A 20,951-nucleotide genomic window follows, 5' to 3' on the forward strand; every position below is an offset into this window, starting at 1 on the left:
CTCTCTCTCTCTCTCTCTCTCTCTCTCTCTCTCTCTCTCTCTCTCTCTCTCTCTCTCTCTCTCTCTCTCTCTCTCCCCCTCTTTCTCTTTTGTTCTCCTCTCCTGGCTCCTAGCTCCTCCTCTTCATTTTTCTCCTCAGCTCCTTACTCTTCCTCTTTCTCTCCTAACTCCTCCCACCTTAGTTCCTCCTACACAGACCATTCAAGTTTCCTAAGTAAAGAATTCATTATTTAGCTCTGTACCACATTTTAAAATTACAGTTATTTGATCGTTGGGAGTCTAACTTCTTGAGTTCTTTGTATGTATTTGATATTAGCCCTCTGATCAGATGTAGGATTGGTAAAGATCTTTTCCCAATCTCTTCATTGCCATTTTGTTCTATTGACAGTTTCCTTTGCCTTACAGAAGCTTTGCAATTTTATGCAATCCCATTTGTCAATTTTTGATCTTAGAGCATAAGCCATTGGTGTTTTGTTCAGGGAAATTTTCCCCTCTGTCGATGTATACAAGGCTCTTCCTCAATTTCTCTATTTGTTTCAGTGTATCTGGTTTTATGTGGAGGTCTTTGATCCACTTGGACTTGAGCTTTGTACAAGGAGATAAGAATGGATTGATTTGTATTCTTCTACATGATGACCTCCAGTTGAACCAGCACCATTTGTTGAAAATGCTGTCCTTTTTCTACTGGATGGTTTTATCTCCATTGTCAAGAATCAAGTGAGCATAGGTGTGTGTGTGGGCTCTTTTCTAGGTCTTTCGATTCTATTGATATTCATGCCTTTCTCTGTACTAATACCATGCAGCTTTTTTTTTTTTTAAATCACTATTGCTCTGTATATTGCTCTGGTTGAGGTCCAGGATGGTGAGAAGATCTTTTATTGTTGAGAATAGTTTTGCTATCCTAGTTTTTTGTTACTTTTTTTGCTTTCCTAAGTTTTTGTATTTTTTGTTATCCAAATGATTTTCCAATTTATTCTAACTCTGTGAAGAATTGAGTTGGAATTTTGATGGGGATTGCATTGAGTCTGTAGATTGTTTCCTGCAAGATGGTCATTAATTCTGCCAATCCACTAGCATGGGAGATCTTTCCATCTTATGTGATTTTCTCCTATTTCTTTCATCAGGGACTTGAACTACTTATCATAAATATCTTTCACTTGCTTAGTTAGATTCACATCAAGGTGTTTTATATTATTTGTGACTATTGTGAAGGGTGTCATTTCCCTAATTACTTTCTCAGCCTGTTTATCTTTTGAGTAGAGAAAGGATACTGATTTGTTTGAGTTAATTTTATAACCAGCCACTTTGCTGAAGTAGTTTATCAGGTTTAGGAGTTCTCTGGTGGACTTTTTGGAGTCACTTAAGTATCCTATCATCTCCATATAGTGATATTTTGATTCTTCCTTTCCAATTTGTATCCCTTTGACCTCCTTTGTTGTCTAATTGACTATGACTTTAGTACAATATTGAATAGTTAGAGAAATAGTGAACAGACTTGTCTAGTCCCTGATTTAAGTGGGATTGCTTCAAATTTCTCTCCATTTAGTTTGATGTTGGTTATTCATTTGCAGTATATTACTTTTACTATGTTTAGATACGGGCCTTGAATTGCTGATCTTTCCAAGACTTTTACCCTGAAGGATTATGGAATTTTGTCAAACATTTTCTCAGCCTCTAGTGTGATGATCATGTGATTTGTTTCTTTGAGTTTGTTTACATAGTGGATTACTTTGATGGATTTCTATAATTTGAACCATCCCTGTATTTCTGGGATAAAGTCTGTTTGATCATGATGGATGGATTGTTTTAATGTTTTCTTGGATTTGGTTTGCAAGAATTTTATTAAGTATTTTTGCATAGATATTCATAACAGAGATTGGGCAGAAGTTCTCTTTCATTTTTTGGTCTCTGTGTGGTTTAGGTATGAGTGTAATTGTGGCTTCGTAGAACGAATTTGGTAGTGTTCCTCCTGTTTCTATTTTGTGGAATATTTTAAAGAGAATTGATATTAGGTCTTCCTTGAAGGTTTGGTAGAATTCTACACTAAAACCATCTGGTCCTGGGCTTTATTGGTTAGTAGACTTTTAATGACTGCTTCTATTTATTTAGGAATTATGGGATTGTTTAGATGGTTTATCTGATCCTGCTTAACTTTAGTACCTGATATCTATCTAGAAAATTGTCCATTTCATCCAGATTTTTCCAGTTTTGTTGAGTATAGGCTTTTGTAGTAGAATTTGATGATTTTTTAAATTTTCTCATTTTCGAATGTTATGTTTCCTTTTTCATTTCTGATTTTATTAATTTGGATACTGTCTCTGTGCCCTCTGGTTAGTCTGACTAAGGGTTTAACTATCTTGTTGATTTTCAAAAAGAGCCAGATCCTGGTTTTACTGATTCTTTCTGTAATTCTTTTTGTTTCTACTTTGTTGGTTTCAGGCCTGAGTTTGATTATTTCCTGCCATCTAGAGCCTTCAGGTATGTGGTCAAGCTGCTAGTGTATGGTCTGTCCAGTTTCTTTTTGTAGGTACTTAGAGCTATGAGTTTTCCTCTTATTACTGGTTTCATTATGTCCCAGACGTTTTGGTGTGATATGCCTTCATTTTCATTAAATTCTAAACAGTCTTTAATTTCTTTCTTTTTTTTCTTACTTGACCAAATTATCATTGAGCAGATCATTGTTTAATTTCTGTAAGTATGTGGACTTTCTATTGATTTTGTTGTTATTGAAGACCTGGCTTAGTCTGTGGGGATCTGAGAGGATGCATGGGATTATTTTGATTTTCTTGTATATGTGAAGGCTTGTTTTGTCACCAATTATGTGGTCTATTTTGGAGAAGGTATGATGAGGTGCTAAGAAGAAGGTATATTCTTTTGTTTTAGGATGAAATGTTCTACAGATACCTGTTAAGTCCATTTGGTTCATAACTTCTCTTAGTTTCACTGTGTCTCTGTTTAGTTTCTGTTTCCATCATCTGTCCATTGCTCAGAGTGGGTTGTTGAAGTCTCCCACTATTATAGTGTGAGGTGCAATGTGTGCTTTGAGCTTTAGTAAAGTTTCTTTTATGAATGAGGATGCCCTTGCATGTGGAGCTTAGATGTGCTAAACTGAGAGCTTATCTTGGTAGGTATTTTCTTTGATGAGTATGAAGTGTCCCTCCTTATATTTTTTGATAACTTTTGTTTGAAAGTCGATTTTATTCAATATTATAATAGCCACTCCAGCTTGTTTCTTATGACTATTTGCTTGGAAAATTGTTTTCCAGTCTTTACTCTGGAGATAGTGTCTGTCTTTGTCACTGAGTTCCATTTCCTGTATGCAGCAAAATGCTGGGTCCTGTTTACATATCCAGTCTGTTAGTCTATGACATTTTATTGGGGAATTGAGGCCACTGATATTAAGAGATATTAAAGAAAAGTAATTGTTACTTCTTGTTATTTTTGTTGTTTTTTTGTTTTGTTGTTTTGTGGCTATCTTCTTTTGGGTTTGTTGGAAGAAAATTACTTTCTTGGTTTTTCTAAGGTGTAGTGTTCCTCTTTGTGTTGGAGTTTTCCCCTGTATTATCCTTTGATGGGCTCAATTTGTGGAAAGATTGTGCAAATTTAGTTATGTCATCGAATATCTTAGTTTATTCCTCTATGGTAATTGGGAGTTTTGCTGGGTATATGAGCCCGTGCTGGCATTTGTGTTCTCTTAAGATCTGTATGACACTTGTCAAGGATATTATGATTTTTATAGTCTCTGGTGAGAAGTCTGATGTAATTCTGATAGGTCTGCCTTTATAAGTTACTGGATCTTTTCCCTTACTGCTTTAATATTCTTTCTTTGTTTTGTGCATTTGGTGTTTTGATTTTTATGTGATAGGAGGTACAGTCTATTAGGAGTTCTGTAGGGTTCTTGTACGTTTATGGACATTTCTTCTTTAGGGAAGTTTTCTTCTATAATTTTGTTTAATATATTTACTGGCCCTTTATGTTTGGAATCTTCACTCTCTTCTATACCTCTTATCCTTAGGTTTGATCTTCTCATTGTGTCCTGGATTTCCTAGATGTTTTGGGTTAGGAGCTGTTTGCACTTTACATTTCTTTGACAGTTGTATTAATGTTTTCTATGACATTCTCTGCATCTGAGATTCTCTCTCCTATCTCTTGTATTCTATTGGTGATGCTTGCATCTACGATTCCTCATCTCTTTGTTAAGTTTTCTTTCTCCAGAGTAGTCTCCCATTGAGAATTCTTTATTGTTTCTACTTCCATTTTTAGATCCTAGATAGTTTTCTTCAATTCCTTCACCTGTTTGGTTGTGTTTTCTTGTAATTCTTTAAGGGATTTTTATGTTTCCTCTTTAAGGTGTTCTATCTGTTTACCTGTGTTCTCCTGTATTGTTTTAAGGGAGTTATTTATGTCCCTCTTAAAGTCCTCTATCATCATCATGAAAAGTGGTTTTAAATCAGAATCTTGCTTTTCCAGTGTTATAGGATACCCAGCACTTGCTGTGATGGGAGAACTGGGTTGTGATGATGCCAAGTAACCTTTGTTTCTGTTGCTTATGTTCTTGAGCTTGCCTTTTGCCATTAGTTATCTCTAATGCTACTTGTATTTACTGTCACTAACTGGAGCCTGTTTCTCCTGTGATCTTTGTTGTGTCAGAACTCCTCATAGTCTAGCTGTCTCTGTGAATCTCTGATCCTGAGATTCTGGGTATAAGAGATCCTGAAACTCAGGCTGTCTCTGGGATCCTGAAATCCTGGTGTGACCAAGCACCTGAGATCCTGTGCTCCTATGATCCTATATTCCTGGGTTGGTTACAGTTCCTTGGATTCTAGCTTCCTCTGTGTGTTGTGAGACTGGGTGCAGAGCTGGCAAGATCTGGTCAAGACACTGGAGCAGACTGGATTGAACCCATGCCACTGTCTGGGTCGCAGTTTCTGGGTCCCAGGGGGACCCAGTTACTCCCTGTTTGGGGCATGTGTCACAGCCTTCTCACTTATGATCTTGTTAGAGCTCCTGGGAGTCCAACCTTCTCTGAGTGTTGTGGGATTGGGTGCAGAGCTGTGGCCCACGGTCTGCTCCAGGCACCAACACAGACCCGAAAGACAAAAGAAAGCATTTTTAATAAATTTCACATGTCTACATGGCAGTCAGAAAGTAGAAAAATGAAAATAGACCCATATTTGTCACCTTGCACAAAACTCAAGTCAAAGTAGATCAAGAAACTCAACATAAAACTATGTACACTGAATCTAATCGAAGAGAATCTGGGAAAGAGCTTTGAACTCATTGACAGGGGCAAATTTGCTAACAGAAATCCTCTGGATCAGGCTATAAGACAAAAAATTGATAAATGAGACCTCATGAAACTAGAAAACTTCTGTAAGTCAAAGAACATAGCCAATAGGACAAATTGACAACCTAAAGATTGGGGAAAAGTCTTCTCTAACCCCACATACAATAGAGGGCTTATATCTAAAACATATAAAGAACTCAGGAAGATAATCACCAAGAAATCAAACAACCCAAACAAAGAATGAAGTATACAGCTAAACAAAAATTTCTCAACGGAAGAATCTCAAATGGCTAAGAAGCACTTTGAAGTAATGTTCAAAGTCTTCAGTCTTCTGGGAAATGCAAATCAAAATGACCCTGAGGTTCCTTACACCAATCAGAATGGCTAAGATCAAAACCTCAGGTGAACAGTACATGTTGGTGAGGATGTGGAGAAAGAGGAAAACTCCTCCATTGCTGGTGTGATTGCAAACTGATAGAATCACCCTGGAAATCAATCTGGAGGTTCCTCACAAATTTGGAAATAGATCTAACTAAAGTCTCAGCTCTACCACTCCTGGGCATATATCCAAAAGTTGACCCACCATGCCACAGAAGCATGTGTTCCACTATGTTCTTAATGGCCTTATTGCCATAGCCAGAAGCTAGAAACATCCCTGATATCCCACAACAGAAGAATGGATACAGAAAATTGGCTCATTTGCACAATGGAATACTTCTCCATAATTAAGAAGGAAAATATCATGATTTTTCCATGCAAATTTGTAGAAATAGAAAATATCATCCTGAGTGAGGTAACGCAGACTCAAAAGAATATACATGATGTATACTTACTAATAAGTTTATATCAGCCAAAAAAAAGTACAGGATTCCAAGAATACAATGCACAGAACTTAAGAATGCTAACAAGAAAATGGGCCCAAGTGAGGACAAGTTAATCCCACTTAGGAGAGAGAAGAACACAATCAAAGGAAGGTAGAGAGGAATGTAGTTACCTAGCTGGGAAAGGCAATAGGGAGGGGAAGAGGTGAACATGATCAGGCAGAGGGAACAGGACTGAAACCCTGAGGGCCAGCAGAAAGAATTGAAACAGACAACCTCGGGAGGTAGGAGGTTGGAAAGACCCTCTAGAATATACCAGAGACCCGTGCAGTGAGGAGACTCTCAATATTCAAAGGGAGGAAACTTAAATAAAATGCTTTACACTGGGGAGAGTGAACTTGTAGAGTCCACCTATAGTAAAACAACAGGGCATCAAGTGCATGGATGGGGTTGTAGTCCCACAGTCATAAATTCTGAAAGAATGGCAGGAACAAAAATAGAGAAGAGCTTGAGGAAAAGGATGTCCAGTGACAGGCCTAAATTGAGATATTTACACCAAACCAATGGACAGAAGCTGGTGACTCCTGTGGTTAATTAGGGAAAAGCTGGAAGTAGCTGAGAAGAGGGTGGCCCTATATGAAGACCAGCAGTCTCACCTAATCTGGTGTACAAACACATGTAATAGGTGCCACATGTGATATGATATTAAAATCATATAAATGGATTCACAGTACTAAGAAACTGAAAACTTTTGGATATTACAAGCAACAGGGAGCCAATAATAGTGGTCATCTATGTATTCTCCAGAGTTTGGGAGATTAAGTTGTGACTGTTCAGCATAGACTGATCTTGAATTCTTTCAAAATAGGGTAGTGGGTTCTTAATTAAAGAGCTCTTGCTTATCATTCAGAAGGCACTGGATTTAATCAAAATCAAAAAAATAAATAATCAAACAATAATAAGAATGTAATGTGTAGCTACCATGAATGCTACATATTAACATACGACAATCAGATATTGGAAATAAGATTGGGACTACATGTGATTGTGGGTGGATACCTTCATTCCTGAATAACACCCCTAAATGAAGAGCATTGTCTCACCGGTGAATAGCACTGTGAACATTTCCCCATTTTATGAAAGGAAGTCTAATAAAGTCTTCATTCATTGTAGGAAAAAGAGCTCCTCCAGAACAAGTTGACGTAGAGGCGAGCATCTTTCCTACAATGACTGTTTAGTGAAGGTTTTAGTTCATAATAAGGATGTATTAATTTGTATTTTATGTGTGGGAGTAGATTTGCAGCATATATATATATGTCTGCATGATGTGTGTGAAGGGGTGGAGCATTGAATCCTTTGAAACCTACAGATGACTGCTAGCCACTATGTGGTTACTGGAAACAAACCCTGTTCCCTGCAAGCACATCCAGTGGGGCATAATCATAACCTCTGGTGGGGCATCTCTCTATTTCCCAGCTAAGATTTTCCATGAGTGTGGATCTGAAAATTTTAGTAATAAGATATTCACTGACTTCTGAAATCTTATCAATAAATGATTAAAACAAACATACATACAAACAAACAACTCTTGGTTAGTTTTAAAATTATTCTGTTCAGCTCAGCATTGATTAAAGAGAAGAGACACTGATAGCTCATAGACACTCTGTGAGTCAGAAAGGTAGCAAACCCCAGTACAGGGTCTTTCATATCTCCTCCTACCTTGCCACCTACTAAGCTTTGTGAAAAGCAAAAGAAATCATAAGAAAGAATGCAATTGAATCCTATAGGAAAACTGGAAAGACCATGGAAGTTGCAAGTACACTTAGCAGAAGGGGTCTGAAGGAAGGGCTTGCAAGATGTCATGTGACTTCAAAGGTCATATGTGTTAAACATGGAAAGTAGTGCAACCTAAAGAGCAAGGTTTCTTATAACAAAGGTCCAGGTGTAAGATTACAGGAGCCAGAAAAAGAAACAAGTCTTGGTTTTCCAGAGGCACAGATTAAAGGGAGAAAATCTTTAAATAGGAACAAGCAGGACTATCTGCTGTCTGAGTCTTGTCACTGAAAATCAAAGTGGGGAAGTGAGGCTCTGATGGGAGGAAAGACCAAACAGCAATACTGAATGCTGACAACTGGCTCATATCAGCAAAGCCCCCAAATTATTAGTGATAAATTACAAATGAATGCAAATTAGCAGATAATTCTACCAACACATTATGATTTCTATTTTATAAAAGCTCCTAACTGTAATTTTCTATCTTTCTCTGTACAAGTGATCATGTTCAGAGGCTTCGAATATTGCAGAGAAATTGGTGGAAATCTTTTATTTTTGTTGGTTCAGCCTCATTTTCTACATCTTTACTGCTGTTCTGTTTTCCATCTAGTTTACCTGGTGAGTATTAAAGAAAATATAATTAGTCACAGTATATTTTACCCTTTGCTATCATTCTCAAAGAACAGATAAACTAATTTCAAAGTGAATTTGCTTTCCTCCTGATATTGCTCTGTGACAAAGGAATATTATCATTGTTTTGCTGTTGTTTTTATCAATCCAAGCAGGATCACATCCAAATATTATATTTATGAGCTATATTTTTATGTGTATATATTTGTGTTATGCATTGTTTCTTGGTATTATCCCATTTTAGTTAAAGTGCATAGACGCTTTTATATATGAAAGTATGCTAAAATTTATTTAGCCATTGTTAGTTACATTCTAATTGTAACAGAATTTATTGAATGAATCTCTCTCTTTTCTCTGTCTCTTTCTCTCTCTCTCTCTCTCTCCATATATATATAATGATTATATTATTCATATATATATGATCATACATATTATATATTTCATTAGAATTACTTACAAGCTCGGTTGTAGCTAATCCAACAGTCTCAGTCTATGAACAAATGTTCAGTAGTTGCTCAGTCTATGAATCTATTTTTTATTGGATATTTTATTTACATTTCAGATGTGATGCCATTTCCACATCCCCCCATCCAGGAACCCCCTATCCCACCCCTTCCTCCTGTTTTTTTTTTTATTAGTAACTTTTTTTAAAAAAAGTTGATCAAAGGCTTTATAAGTTTGGTATTGCTCAATAACAAGATGTCCATACAATCAGAAGTGTAACCCAATACCCAACCTAGGTAGACCAACTATCTTTGACTGGAGGAAACATGCGAACATATGCCTCCATATTCCCCCCCCTTCTCCCTCCCCCCTTCTCTCTCTCTCCCTCCCCCCTCTATCTCTATCTCCAAGCTCCTCCTCTTCCTTTCCTTACTCCTCCTACTTTAGCTCCTCCTACATATCACCCTTCCTGATAAGATAAAACTTTTATGCTCTAATTGTATTTTGAGAGAAAAGCTTTATCTTATTAGGCACACTGGAATTTTATTCAGATGTAAAGATATAATACATTGTGAGAGGGTCAGGAATTCTCATGTTAAGTCAAACCACTGAAACTCAGAAAGTCCAATACCAAATGTTATTTTCTTCCACAAACGGAAAATAAATATTAAAAAATGCATGTATCTACAAATGCTTATGAGAGTATGTGTGTTTTGGTGTGTGCATGTGTGCAGGTGTATTGTGGGTGTGACAACTAGAGAAGTGATGAATTGAGAGTCAGAATGGAGTATAAGGGAAATTGGATAGCAATGAAATACAGATAATACATGTGCATAATGTGAGACTCACAGGGAGAGGAATCAACAGAGTGGGTGGTCACTACATGTGGGAGAAATATAGGGAAAGAAAACAAAAAAGAACAGAGTGTGATGACATATACACGTGAAAAAATAGTTATGAAGCCAACTACTTTATATGTTAATGTAAAGTATTTAAGGCCAGTGTTTAACAACTGGGATCTCCCACCACCCAGAGTAGCTGTCATTACAGAAATGCCAATGAGACATCATCCAACAAAAATGAAACCTTCAATACTTTTACTGCACTTTTCACAAAAACCAGGGTTTAAAGCCTGACTAGAAATACAACAACAAATCACTGAGTGAGGAAAATGTATTACCCAGGGCACTTCACTCAGATGCACAGAATAGTCATAACACTTGCAGGAAAGAGGCTGTGATAGCAGGTACATGTAGGATATAAAGGCACAAAAGGGGCTGCATGAGAAGAAAAGATAAAGAGGTAGGAGAGGGCAGTGAGTAAGATCATGTCAAGTGAGAAAGTCTGATGATATGTATATAAGAATTGAAATGTTATATTTATTAATACTTTTACATTATTACTATGTATTCATGCACAAACTTCAAACTTGGTTCTATAAAATACTTTGTGTTACATAGAAGGCTGTTTTGGAGAGGCTAGTTTTGAGCTGTTTCATCATATGTTAATTATTAAATATGGCTATTGAATTCTCCATTAAATTATAAATTGATTCAACCATAGATACCACACTTTCGGCAGTTAAGAGAATACATAGTGAAAATTTCCATGATCAAAGAATTGCATTTTACAAAGCACTACTGTTGTTTAAAATTTACATTGGAAAAAACACAATAGTTTTAGTATGTTTAATATAACTCGCTTGCCATTCCTTGACAAACACAGTAATTATAATGTGTACAAATAAATGCACGATGTATATTTTCATATATACTGACTTTGTGATAAGAAAAGATTATTTTTCTTGTGACCTATAGGTGCACAAAAATTAAGACTTCAGAAAAGCAAGGAACCTCCCACCAGTGACAGGAGACTTCAAAATAAGGAAATTAAGCATAATTTGAAGGGTATTCTTCATGCTATTTGGGTAAAGTAAAATATTTCTGTTAACAAGCCAGTTAAATTGACCTGTGCAATTTTCTTATAGAGTTACGAATATGACAAGGTGTTTAACTTAAATTTGCATGAAAGGTTTGGAGACTCTTAGATAATTACTAAATTACACATTTTCCTTTTAATGGAAAAAAATAGCTCCCTTATTTTATATCACTAAAGACAGGTGGTGTAGTGTTAGAGGACAATTATTCACCAGCTAATAATTTTGATTTATCTTTAATTGATTTGATACAACTTTGTGTTTATTCTCTCTGAAGAAATGGCATTAATTTTCATGAATTGGAAGAACTGTGTGTGAACTCATAGCCTCCCACCCTCACAAATAATATCACGATATTTAAACCAAAGTCTTTTGTTTCTGTATATGATAAATAGGTCTATCATAGTAATGTCAGAGATAGGTATGCATCTGGAATCCCTTCCAATGTTTTAGCTCTGTTCTGAATATTTTTCTTTCTAATGAAAACATTCTTTTTGTCATATAGACTGTATGTTTGTAATTTCCAATCTCATTTTCATTCATACTTAGTGAATATTACTGTGAATAACACTTCCAAGAGTCTTGAATCCATTGAATTTTCCTAACGCACATTAGAATTTGACTTCTCACATTTCATATCTTCCCATTTTTTGTATTTTCTTTTTCCTAGAGATACTTATTAATTCATTTTTATACTCAGAGCATCTCATTTTATTTATATTTAGAAAATATTTTATTTTATCATTAAAATATACTATGGCTCTTCCCTTTTTCCATTTCCATGTATACCAAACCCCTTTCTCAAATTGCAGACAAAGAACTACAGTCAAATAGGAACACTGAGAGAGAGAAAGATGAATAACCTTGACCCTACTCTATTCAAAGTATTAATTAACCTATTTCTGTTGCCTCTAGTCCCTTCCTTGATACATAGCATCTCAGGATATAATGACTGTATTTGTTTTATCATTTACTTAAAATGAATCTCTACATATAAGTAAATACATAACGTATTTATCTTTCTGGGTCATGGTTACCTTACTAAGAATGATGATTTTCTAGTTCGACCCATTTGCTTAAAATGTCATGATGTCATTTTATCCGTTCTTGTGTTGAAAAACATGGCATCTAAGAAATGGGAAAGACAGTGAAAAAAAGTCACCTCCTCTTGCTACAGAGTTTGAGATGAGGATGGAAGGGGATTAGGGCTACTTTTGTTTTATAGAGTTCTCAGCACAGTTCCGTAGACTATTTGCTAAGTGGGTTGTTTTCCTTCTTTAGGTTTATTTTGTTCTTTGTATATTAGCTCATTTGCCATATATATTTGAGAAAAAATTTTCCACTTGGTATGATATCAGTTCATTCTATTAACAGTTTCCTTTGCAGAAAAGAAGCATTTTGATCTTGTGAGAGTCCACATCTCCAGTGATTTAAATTATTTCTCAAGCCACTGAGATATTTAGAAATTCATTTTCATATTTTAAATGAACTTCTTATTTTATTCTGTAGTAGTTTCAGAGATTCAGGCATAATACTTGGGTAGATCACTGATCCATTCATAACTGATTTTTTTGCAGGGTAAGAGACAAGGATCAAACTTTATTCTTATACTACAGATGCCCAGTTTTCCCCGCAACATTTGCTGAAGATACTACCTTCTCCAGTCTGTATTTTTGGACTCATTTGTTGAAACCACAGTGGTTCTAGCTCCATGGAGTTATATCTGGTCTTCTACTACATTGATTACCATGTCTATTTTTGTGCCTGTAGCATTCTTTTTTATATTAAGTTTATGTAGTATATCTTGAAATCATGTACAGTGATACCTCTAGCAGTGTTCTTATTTGCCAGGTTGGTTGTGGCTCTTCTTTGCCTTTTTTACTACCATGTGAATTCTGATATATTCTTTTTTGTTGCTTTGAAGAACTTAGCCAGCATATTCTGTGTGAAATGAATTGATGTGAACAGGAGCTAGGGACAGAGCATTGATCACCCTTGTGCCATAGTTTTTGCTAATATTTAAATCCTTTTAGAGCAAAGTGAATATTCCACGTAACATTTTCATCTAGTCTTAATTTCTACATATTTTTTAAATAAAATCATGAGTTAATTGTAATAAGTGATTACATTTTATAAAGAATCTAACTCCATTATAAATATTGGATTATATTGCTCAGTTACTTGTGAACATTTAACACTTCTTCAGCCTTAGGCGTTCTACAGTTTCAGGTATGCAGCACAACAGTTGGCCTATTTAGTACTCATTCTATACAAATATTACATATACTTATTAATTAGCAATGAAGAGTCTAAGCAACCATAACTGGTTGGTATTGTTAAATATAAATCTGAAATTCTTAACAACATTTTCTAAAGAGTAAGAATCTTGTATTTAAATTTTGCATTATTTTAATTATTTGAATAAAGTGAATTAACCATCTAAATTATTATGGTTCATTGTGATATCTTACTCACTGAAGATAGCAGAAACTGACAGTATTATGATAATTTGTGCACCTTATAACTTACATGTTTTTGTAGTCTTTAAGATACTCCTTTTAATTACACAACAGATCATTGAGGACCATGGTCATTCCATTACACAGATCACAAAAGCTTACTCACTGCATGATATTCTGTACCTTTTACCCTACCCCAATTTTACTTCTCCAACTTTATTATAACCAGTGATGTACATGCACATAATGTTTTCTTAGCTCCTAGATGCTGCAGAGATAATTATATATTTGCCTTTCTCTTTAACTTACCAAAATTAATGCATTCTGATCACATACATATAAGCATATATAAACAATGAGCTTCATTCTTCATAATAGGTAATAATACTCTATAGCATATATGTATACTTTTATGTGTGTATAGATATATACACACACATATAAGTTCACATGCACATACACATACATATATACATGTATGTATACTTATGATAATTTATTTGTATCTATTGATAAATAGGTACCTTGGTTAATTGTATATCATGACATTTTTAATTAGTACACTAATAATTAGGGTATGTATATTTATAGGTATACAGATCATTTTTTCTTTGGTATTATTATAATGTGACATTTCTTTAGTTTGTCCTAAATTCCAGTATGGTTAGAAGGGCTTATTTACAAGAAAATATGAGGATACTTTCAGAATTCTAAAAGGCATATCCTACCAGAAGTCCTTGGCTGATTAAACATGCATCCAGCATGGGATTGTAGAAGTCAAATCCACTAATTACTCTCTCTTTCTGTCCTAGTCACTGAGTGAATGATTGTATGAACATGTGCTGCCTGAGCCAAAGTAACTGATAGCCTTAAAACTATAACAAATATAAATATATAAAGAATCTGGATCATATGTCAGATTTGTTCCTGATTTTGAATTTTTTGTATATATGTAAATAAATTATTGTTAAAGGTGAATGGCCCCATACTTCAACCTGGGGCTGGGCCAATCCATTGGATATGGTCTCTAAAAGTTCTATCTCCCCTGTTTTGGGTTTTTCGTAATGTCATCCCCATTGGTTTCTGGGAACCTCTTGCTTCCCTCACATCTGGGACTTTCTAATGGCTAACCCCAGTCCTCCATCCCCTACTGCTACATATTTCTGTTCAATTTCTTGACTCTCTTTACATCTACTGTTTTACAAGACACATGAACCTGCCAACATTTTCTCCTCCCCCTCCTCTCATCCTCACAGATCCCTCCCTCCCTCTCACTACTTCCCCTAATTATTTTGTTCCCCCTTCTGAGTAAAATTAAAGCATCCACACTTTTGTCTTCTTTCTTCTTGAACTTCATATAGTCTGTGAGTTATATCATAGGTATTCTGAGCATTTGGGCTTATATCCACTTATTAATGAGAACATACAATGTATGTTTTTTTTTTGTTACTGCAGTACCTTACACAGGATATTTTTCAGTTTTGTCCATTTGCCTGTGATCTTAATGAAGTTGTTGTTTTTAATAGCTGCATAGTACTCCATTGTGTAAATGTACCACATTTTCTGTATCCATTCCTCAGTTGAGGGATGTCTGGGTTGTTTCCAGTTCTAGCTATTATAAGTATGGCTGCCATAAAAGTAGTGCAGCAAGGATCTTTGTTATATGTTGGAGCATAGTTTGGATATTTGTCCAGGAGTGGTATAGCTGAGTCATCAGGTAGAACTATTTCCAATTTTCTAAAGATCAACCAGAATGTTTTCCAGAGTGGTTGTACCAGCTTGCATTCCCACCAGCAATAGAGGAGTTCTTCTCTTTCTCCACATCCTAGCCAGCATCTACTATCATCTGAGTTTTTGATCTTAGTGATTCTGACTGGTGTGAGGAGGAATCTCAGGGTCATTTTGATTTGCATTTCCAAGATGACAAAGGACTTTGAACATTTCTTTAGGTACTTCTCAGGAATTCTACATTCCTCAGTGGAGAATTTTTTGTTTTGCTCTGTATACCATTTTTAATGGGGTTATTTGCTTCTCTGGAGTCAAACTTCTTCAGCTTTTTGTATATATTGGATATGTGGCCTCTATTGGATGTAGGATTGGCTTTGGCTCAGGGTTCCTCTTGCCTGCATGCGAGGGAACCCCAGTGCACTGCTTATCAATAAACCTCATGTTTTTGCAGCGAATCTCCTGTTTGAGAGTGGTTCTGCAGGAGTGTGCCCCCTTGGTTTGGTTCTTAGAGTCCAACAGTTCCTGTTATATTTATTTTTGTAGGTGGCTTTATGTGCTTGTGGTACTCTCCTTTTGGCTTTGTTGTGAGATGTTTAATATCTTATCTTTTCATTGGTGTAGGTACCTTCCATGTGTTGGAGTTTTCCTTCCATAATCTTCTGTAACTGGATTGGTAGATAGTTACTTTTTAATTTGGTTTAGTCCTAGAATATTTTGGTTTCTCCATCAATGTTGATTGAGAGTTTTGCTGGGTATAGTAGTCTGGGCTGGCATTTGTGTTTTTTTAGAGTCTGCCTGATCTTTAACTAGGTTCTTCTGGCTTTTAGTGTCTCTATTGAGAAGTCTGGTGTAATTTGGATAAGTGTACATTTGTATGTTACCTGGACCTTTTCCTATGCAGCTTTTAATATTCTTTCTTTTGTTCTGTCTTTAGTGTTTTGATTATTATATGACTAGAGGATTATTTTTCTGGTCTGATTTATTTGGTTTTCTATAGGCTTCTTATATCTTTATGGACGTCTCTTTCTTTAGGATGGGGAAGATGATTTTGTTAAAGATGTTTTCAGGTACTTTGACCTGGGAATCTTCATTCTCCTCTATTATAATTATTCATAGATTTGGTCTTTTCATTGTGTCCTGAATTTCCTTGGTGTTTTGAGTTAGAAGTTTTTTATGTTTTGAATTTTCTTGGACAGTTTTATAAATCTCTTTTATGGAATCTTCTACACCTGAAATTCTCTCTTCTATCGTATTTTCTTAGAGATAAATCTGTAATTCCTGACCTTTTCCTAGCTTTTCCATTTCTAAGTTTGCCTCCATTTGTGTTTTCTTTATTGTTTCTACTTCCACTTTTAAGCCTTGAACCACTTTATTCACTTCCTTTACCTGGTTGATTGTGTTTCTCTGAATCTCTGTAAAGAATTTGTTTCCTTGCTAAGAGCTTTTACCTGTTTACCTGTTTTTACTCTATTTCTTTCAATGAATTATTTATATCCTCCTTAAAGAACTCTATTATCTTCATGAGATAGGATTTTAGGTCAGCTTTCTGATTTTCAGGTGTGTTCATTTATTCAAGGCTTGCTGTGGTGGGAGAACTGGGTTCTGATGAGGCCCATGCATATTAGCTTCTGTTGCTTATAGTCCTTCATTTGCTTCTTGGCATCTGGTTATCCCTGTTGTTTGCTAGTCTGGATGTCTCTTGTCTGGTGTCTGCTTCTTTTGTCCTTTGATTGCTTTAGATCTCTTGGTAGGTCTGTGGCCCTGGCTGTACCAGGCCACTTGTAGGGTCATCCAACTGGGAGCTCTTTAAAAGGGCAGTGAAGTTGTTGATCTATTGCCTTGGCTACAGTAGATCTCTGGGAAGCCTTTAAACTGTTGAGCCTTCTGAGAAGTAGTCATGCTGTTGTCCTATGTGAAGCTGTTCTCCAGAAGGGCCTACAGACTGTAGGTTCTGTTTCCCTGTGTGCAGCAGAACTCCAACGATGTTTTCAGTGTGCTGGGTCACTTGCGCTGCATGTCACAGAGCCCCTGGGAAGTCTTCAAACTGTTGTGTCTGTTGCCCAGTTGCCTGGTGTACAGAGAAGATTCTGGGATGCCTTCAAGCTGTGGTGTCTTTAGGGGAGCAGACAAGCTGGCTGAGCAGTTGCTCAGTTACCCTGTGTGTAGCAGATCTCCTAGGATGCCTCAGGCTGTGGCATCAGTTATCCTGAGTGGAGTGGATCTCCTGGAATGTCTCAGGCTGCAGTGTCAGATGCCCTGAGTGCAGCAAATCTCCTGGGATGGCTCAGGATATGGTGTCTTCAGGGAAACAGACTAGCAAGCAATCTGTCCCAGCAGAAATGACCAGAAGGGGAGTGGTATTCAGCAGAGGGGATGGTTAGGGAGTGATGTGCCCCAAGTCCACAGGGTTGTGGAAGTTTGGGAGGGTTCTTACCAAATGCTCTAAGTAAAGTGGAACTTTGAGGATGGCTTCAGATGTGGTGTCTTCAGGGATGCAGACTAGCTAACAGTCTGTCCTAGCAGAAAGGACTGGGCAGAAAGGGCTTGTGAGTGCTTTCATGATTTCTTTCTCAGCACATTCATTAGTCTATGAAATGTTACATTTTGTAGTTTGATTTTACACACAACAATTTTCTGCACTAAGATATCTACTCTAGTACTCTTTTAGTATTGATTTTAGGTTAATCTGTACAGGAAAGCATAGACTCTCTTAACAGTGAAAATTGACCCTGAGTCCTGTTATTATATAACTTTAATCTAAACCAAACATTGCACTGTGGACTAAAATATAATTATAGGATTGTAAATAATGTAGAAACTCATTTACTATGAAGACCTAAAAATTTCAAGAAAGAAATATAGTGCAAACTATTTGTCTCAATAAATACTTGGGTAAATTAGCAGATATATAATGATACTTCATGAAATGGCTATGTCAATGCATGAAATATTTAGCCCAATAACCTATAAATAACATGCAGTGATAATTGCATGGCCGTTACAGTTTAAAGTATGACAAATTTCCCATTTGGATCCAAATAAATCACAGTAATAGACAACCTAATAATTCGATCTCTGTGTGAATATATATGCAGAGTATAAGAATTGTTTGCTACAAGATAAAAGCAATGGAAAGAATGTTGTTCAGTGTATGCAATAATATATATCAGAATTCCCATGTCATATTATGTACACAGATTGGTTTCCAGTTCACAAAATTCTTTAGGTAATATAAAATAGTTATTGCTAACATTGGAATATATATAGAACATAGAAGAGGAAATGCATTCTAAATAAGTATTAAGTAATATAAAACATAAAATAAATGTGTATAGGTTAGATTATATAAAGGCAAAAATGTTTCTCCTATGAATTAATCTATAGGGAGTAGAGTAGATTAGTAATGGTTACCTAAATGCAAGAAGTTAATACTTAGAATAAATAGGGAATTCTTAGGTAATCAACACAAACCGTAAGAAAGGGTAATTAAACAGCACACACAAACACACACATTGAACACCTAAATTATATAGAGAATACACAGGTTTGTGTTTATTAGCAAGTATGTAGACGTTATTGTATGTACAGATTCTCCTGGAAATATGAACCCTTACATCTGCTATCCAGTTGACTTCAGGAGTACTTCTTCAGGAGCTATGTTCCTTTATTTTATTTTTTGAAACATGCCAGCCTGGAACTTGATGTGTAGGCTAAACTAGCTTGCTAATAGGCCTCAGGACCATAGCCCATCCCCATCTCTCAGCAATGATATTATGAATGTGTACCTCTCTGTCTGGCATTTTTAAAATATGAGTTATAGGGGATGAGTTCAGATCCTTGAGAAAAAGCAAGAATTTTATCAACTGAGGCATCTCTGCGGCCCCTAAACTGCATATTTATTTAAAAGCATAGAAACTCAAAATAAATACTACCTTGTGTATATCTTTATCACAAAATTTAGAAGCCTACAAATGTTAGCAATGATGATCAAATATTTCTAACCTTGTGGTCTGTGCTATTGCTGTGTAACAAAACTCACTAGCTTAACATAAGGCTGTCTTACTTATAAGTGAAAAATTTAGATGAGGCTTATCCTCTTGAGCTTCACATGGGGTGACTAAAGTGTTCACAGAGTGAAGGATGGAGTAGTGGTTTCCTTGCTCTCATATTAGCGTTACTAATGACTAGGTTTCCGAATACTCAGATGTAGTCTGCTTGCAACTGTATTGCTTTCCCATACTTAGTGACTTTACGATGGAATTGTACCCTTCTGCAAGTACCTGTGAAACTTTAAATATCATTCTGATGAAACTTAGAGTAAATATTTCTTCATTAGGAAACTGGATTCTCTGATACTGAGGTATTGTTATAAAAAGTACAACCTTAACAACATTTTGAACCAAATTATGAAATAAATTACTCAAATACTTTATATACAAAAGTCCTCCAAAAGATACTGAATTTTAAAGCTAGTTTGCCACAGGAAATTGAGAGTACATGCATACACATTTTTAATGTAACCATGTTTGTGACATTTGTGAGTTAACAATGACATAAATATTTAATCCTAATGGAACCAATAAATAAAATGAAACCACATAATGCCAAATTAGATAGTACTTAACTGTTGGCATAGGTAAGTGCTTAAATATGGATGTATCTTATAAGACTCTGAGAAATACTTTCAACAAGCTACCTTATCCATAGGTTAAAGCTATATATGCTGTAAAGAGAAATCAAATTACAAGTCTCTTATGGAATGTGTCTCCTTGGGAATTGTATAGTTTCTCATAATTTCAATCATTAGATTTAGACTATAGAAAGACAGCTCTGAATGTGATGAAGTAAAATCACTGTGATATGATCTGCTCTGTTTCAGTGTCTACTGAGGAACCCACTGGTGCTGACCCAGACATTCTGCAAAGTCACAGAGTCTCTGACATTTAAGGCATCTTCACATTTTTTGCCCCTATACTTACAAACTCAATTTTTAATAACGCCGAATCATTCTATTATGATGACAGGTAGCTATTTCTTCTTAGTGGGCTTATTTCAAAATTTTCACAATATGTATATTTAAGTGTGATTTATATTTAAGAAATATTTCATGTGAGCAGAAGACAGAAAGTGTGATGTACTTGAGTGCCATTTGCTAAAACTATCCAAAGAAGAACACTCCCAACACCACATAAATATTTTTAATACATAAAATTTCAAAATACTCTCTATATAGCTCATTATCTTCTTGACACTCTACCTACATGCCTACCCATATCTTCCCCCATCTTGATTAGAAACAACTTTTCTCAAGTCACAATCTATCCTTTGATTAACTGCTTCTGTAGCTTTATTATTGTCCTCAATGTATAAGTATTCTTCTTGTACTTCTTGAGTACTATGTTTGTACTCAATGTTTTTCTAAAATATGCACATTGACAACTGATTCTTCTATTTATTTCATTAGAATCTGTATTTTACAGATTCCGATTGGTTTGAACTTAATGTATAATAATTATGCTGTGCTATTCTTTCTTCTTAACTGCCAAAATGTAACAGGAACTTATAATCTTAATAAGCCCATATAAAAAGACATGCAATCCAGGTATTTTATTTACAAGCAATATGCCTAGATTGGGCAGATCTAGGGCTATAACAGTTAACTTATGCATGAGCCTTAAAGACCCTTGTTACTTGCTATATCTCCTGGCTATACAGTTTCTTCTCTGGCTGCTTCCTCCTCCTCTGTGTTCTTTTCCCTCTCCCTCTCCCTCTCCCTCTCCCTCTCCCTCTCCCTCTCCCTCTTCCTCTCCCTCTCCCTCTCCCTCTCCCTCTCCCTCTCCCTCCCCCTCCCCCTCCCCCTCCCCCTCCCCCTC

The 20,951-nt window shown here is 35.9% G+C and overlaps 1 protein-coding gene across 1 annotated transcript in view; it reads left to right on the top strand.

Annotated features, from left to right (window-relative positions):
* LOC114638521 (solute carrier organic anion transporter family member 6A1-like) overlaps window positions 1–20,951 on the top strand; it is an 82,681-nt gene that overhangs the window by 23,675 nt on the left and 38,055 nt on the right. The window contains exons 5-7 of the mRNA XM_028787038.1: window positions 8,381–8,499; window positions 10,773–10,882; window positions 19,958–20,102. Coding sequence (XP_028642871.1) covers window positions 8,381–8,499; window positions 10,773–10,882; window positions 19,958–20,102 — 374 coding nt within the window. The remainder of the gene's footprint in view (window positions 1–8,380; window positions 8,500–10,772; window positions 10,883–19,957; window positions 20,103–20,951) is intronic.

This window comes from Grammomys surdaster, unplaced genomic scaffold (genome assembly GCF_004785775.1).
Source record: "Grammomys surdaster isolate TR1022 unplaced genomic scaffold, NIH_TR_1.0 125604, whole genome shotgun sequence".
Lineage (NCBI taxonomy): Eukaryota > Metazoa > Chordata > Mammalia > Rodentia > Muridae > Grammomys > Grammomys surdaster.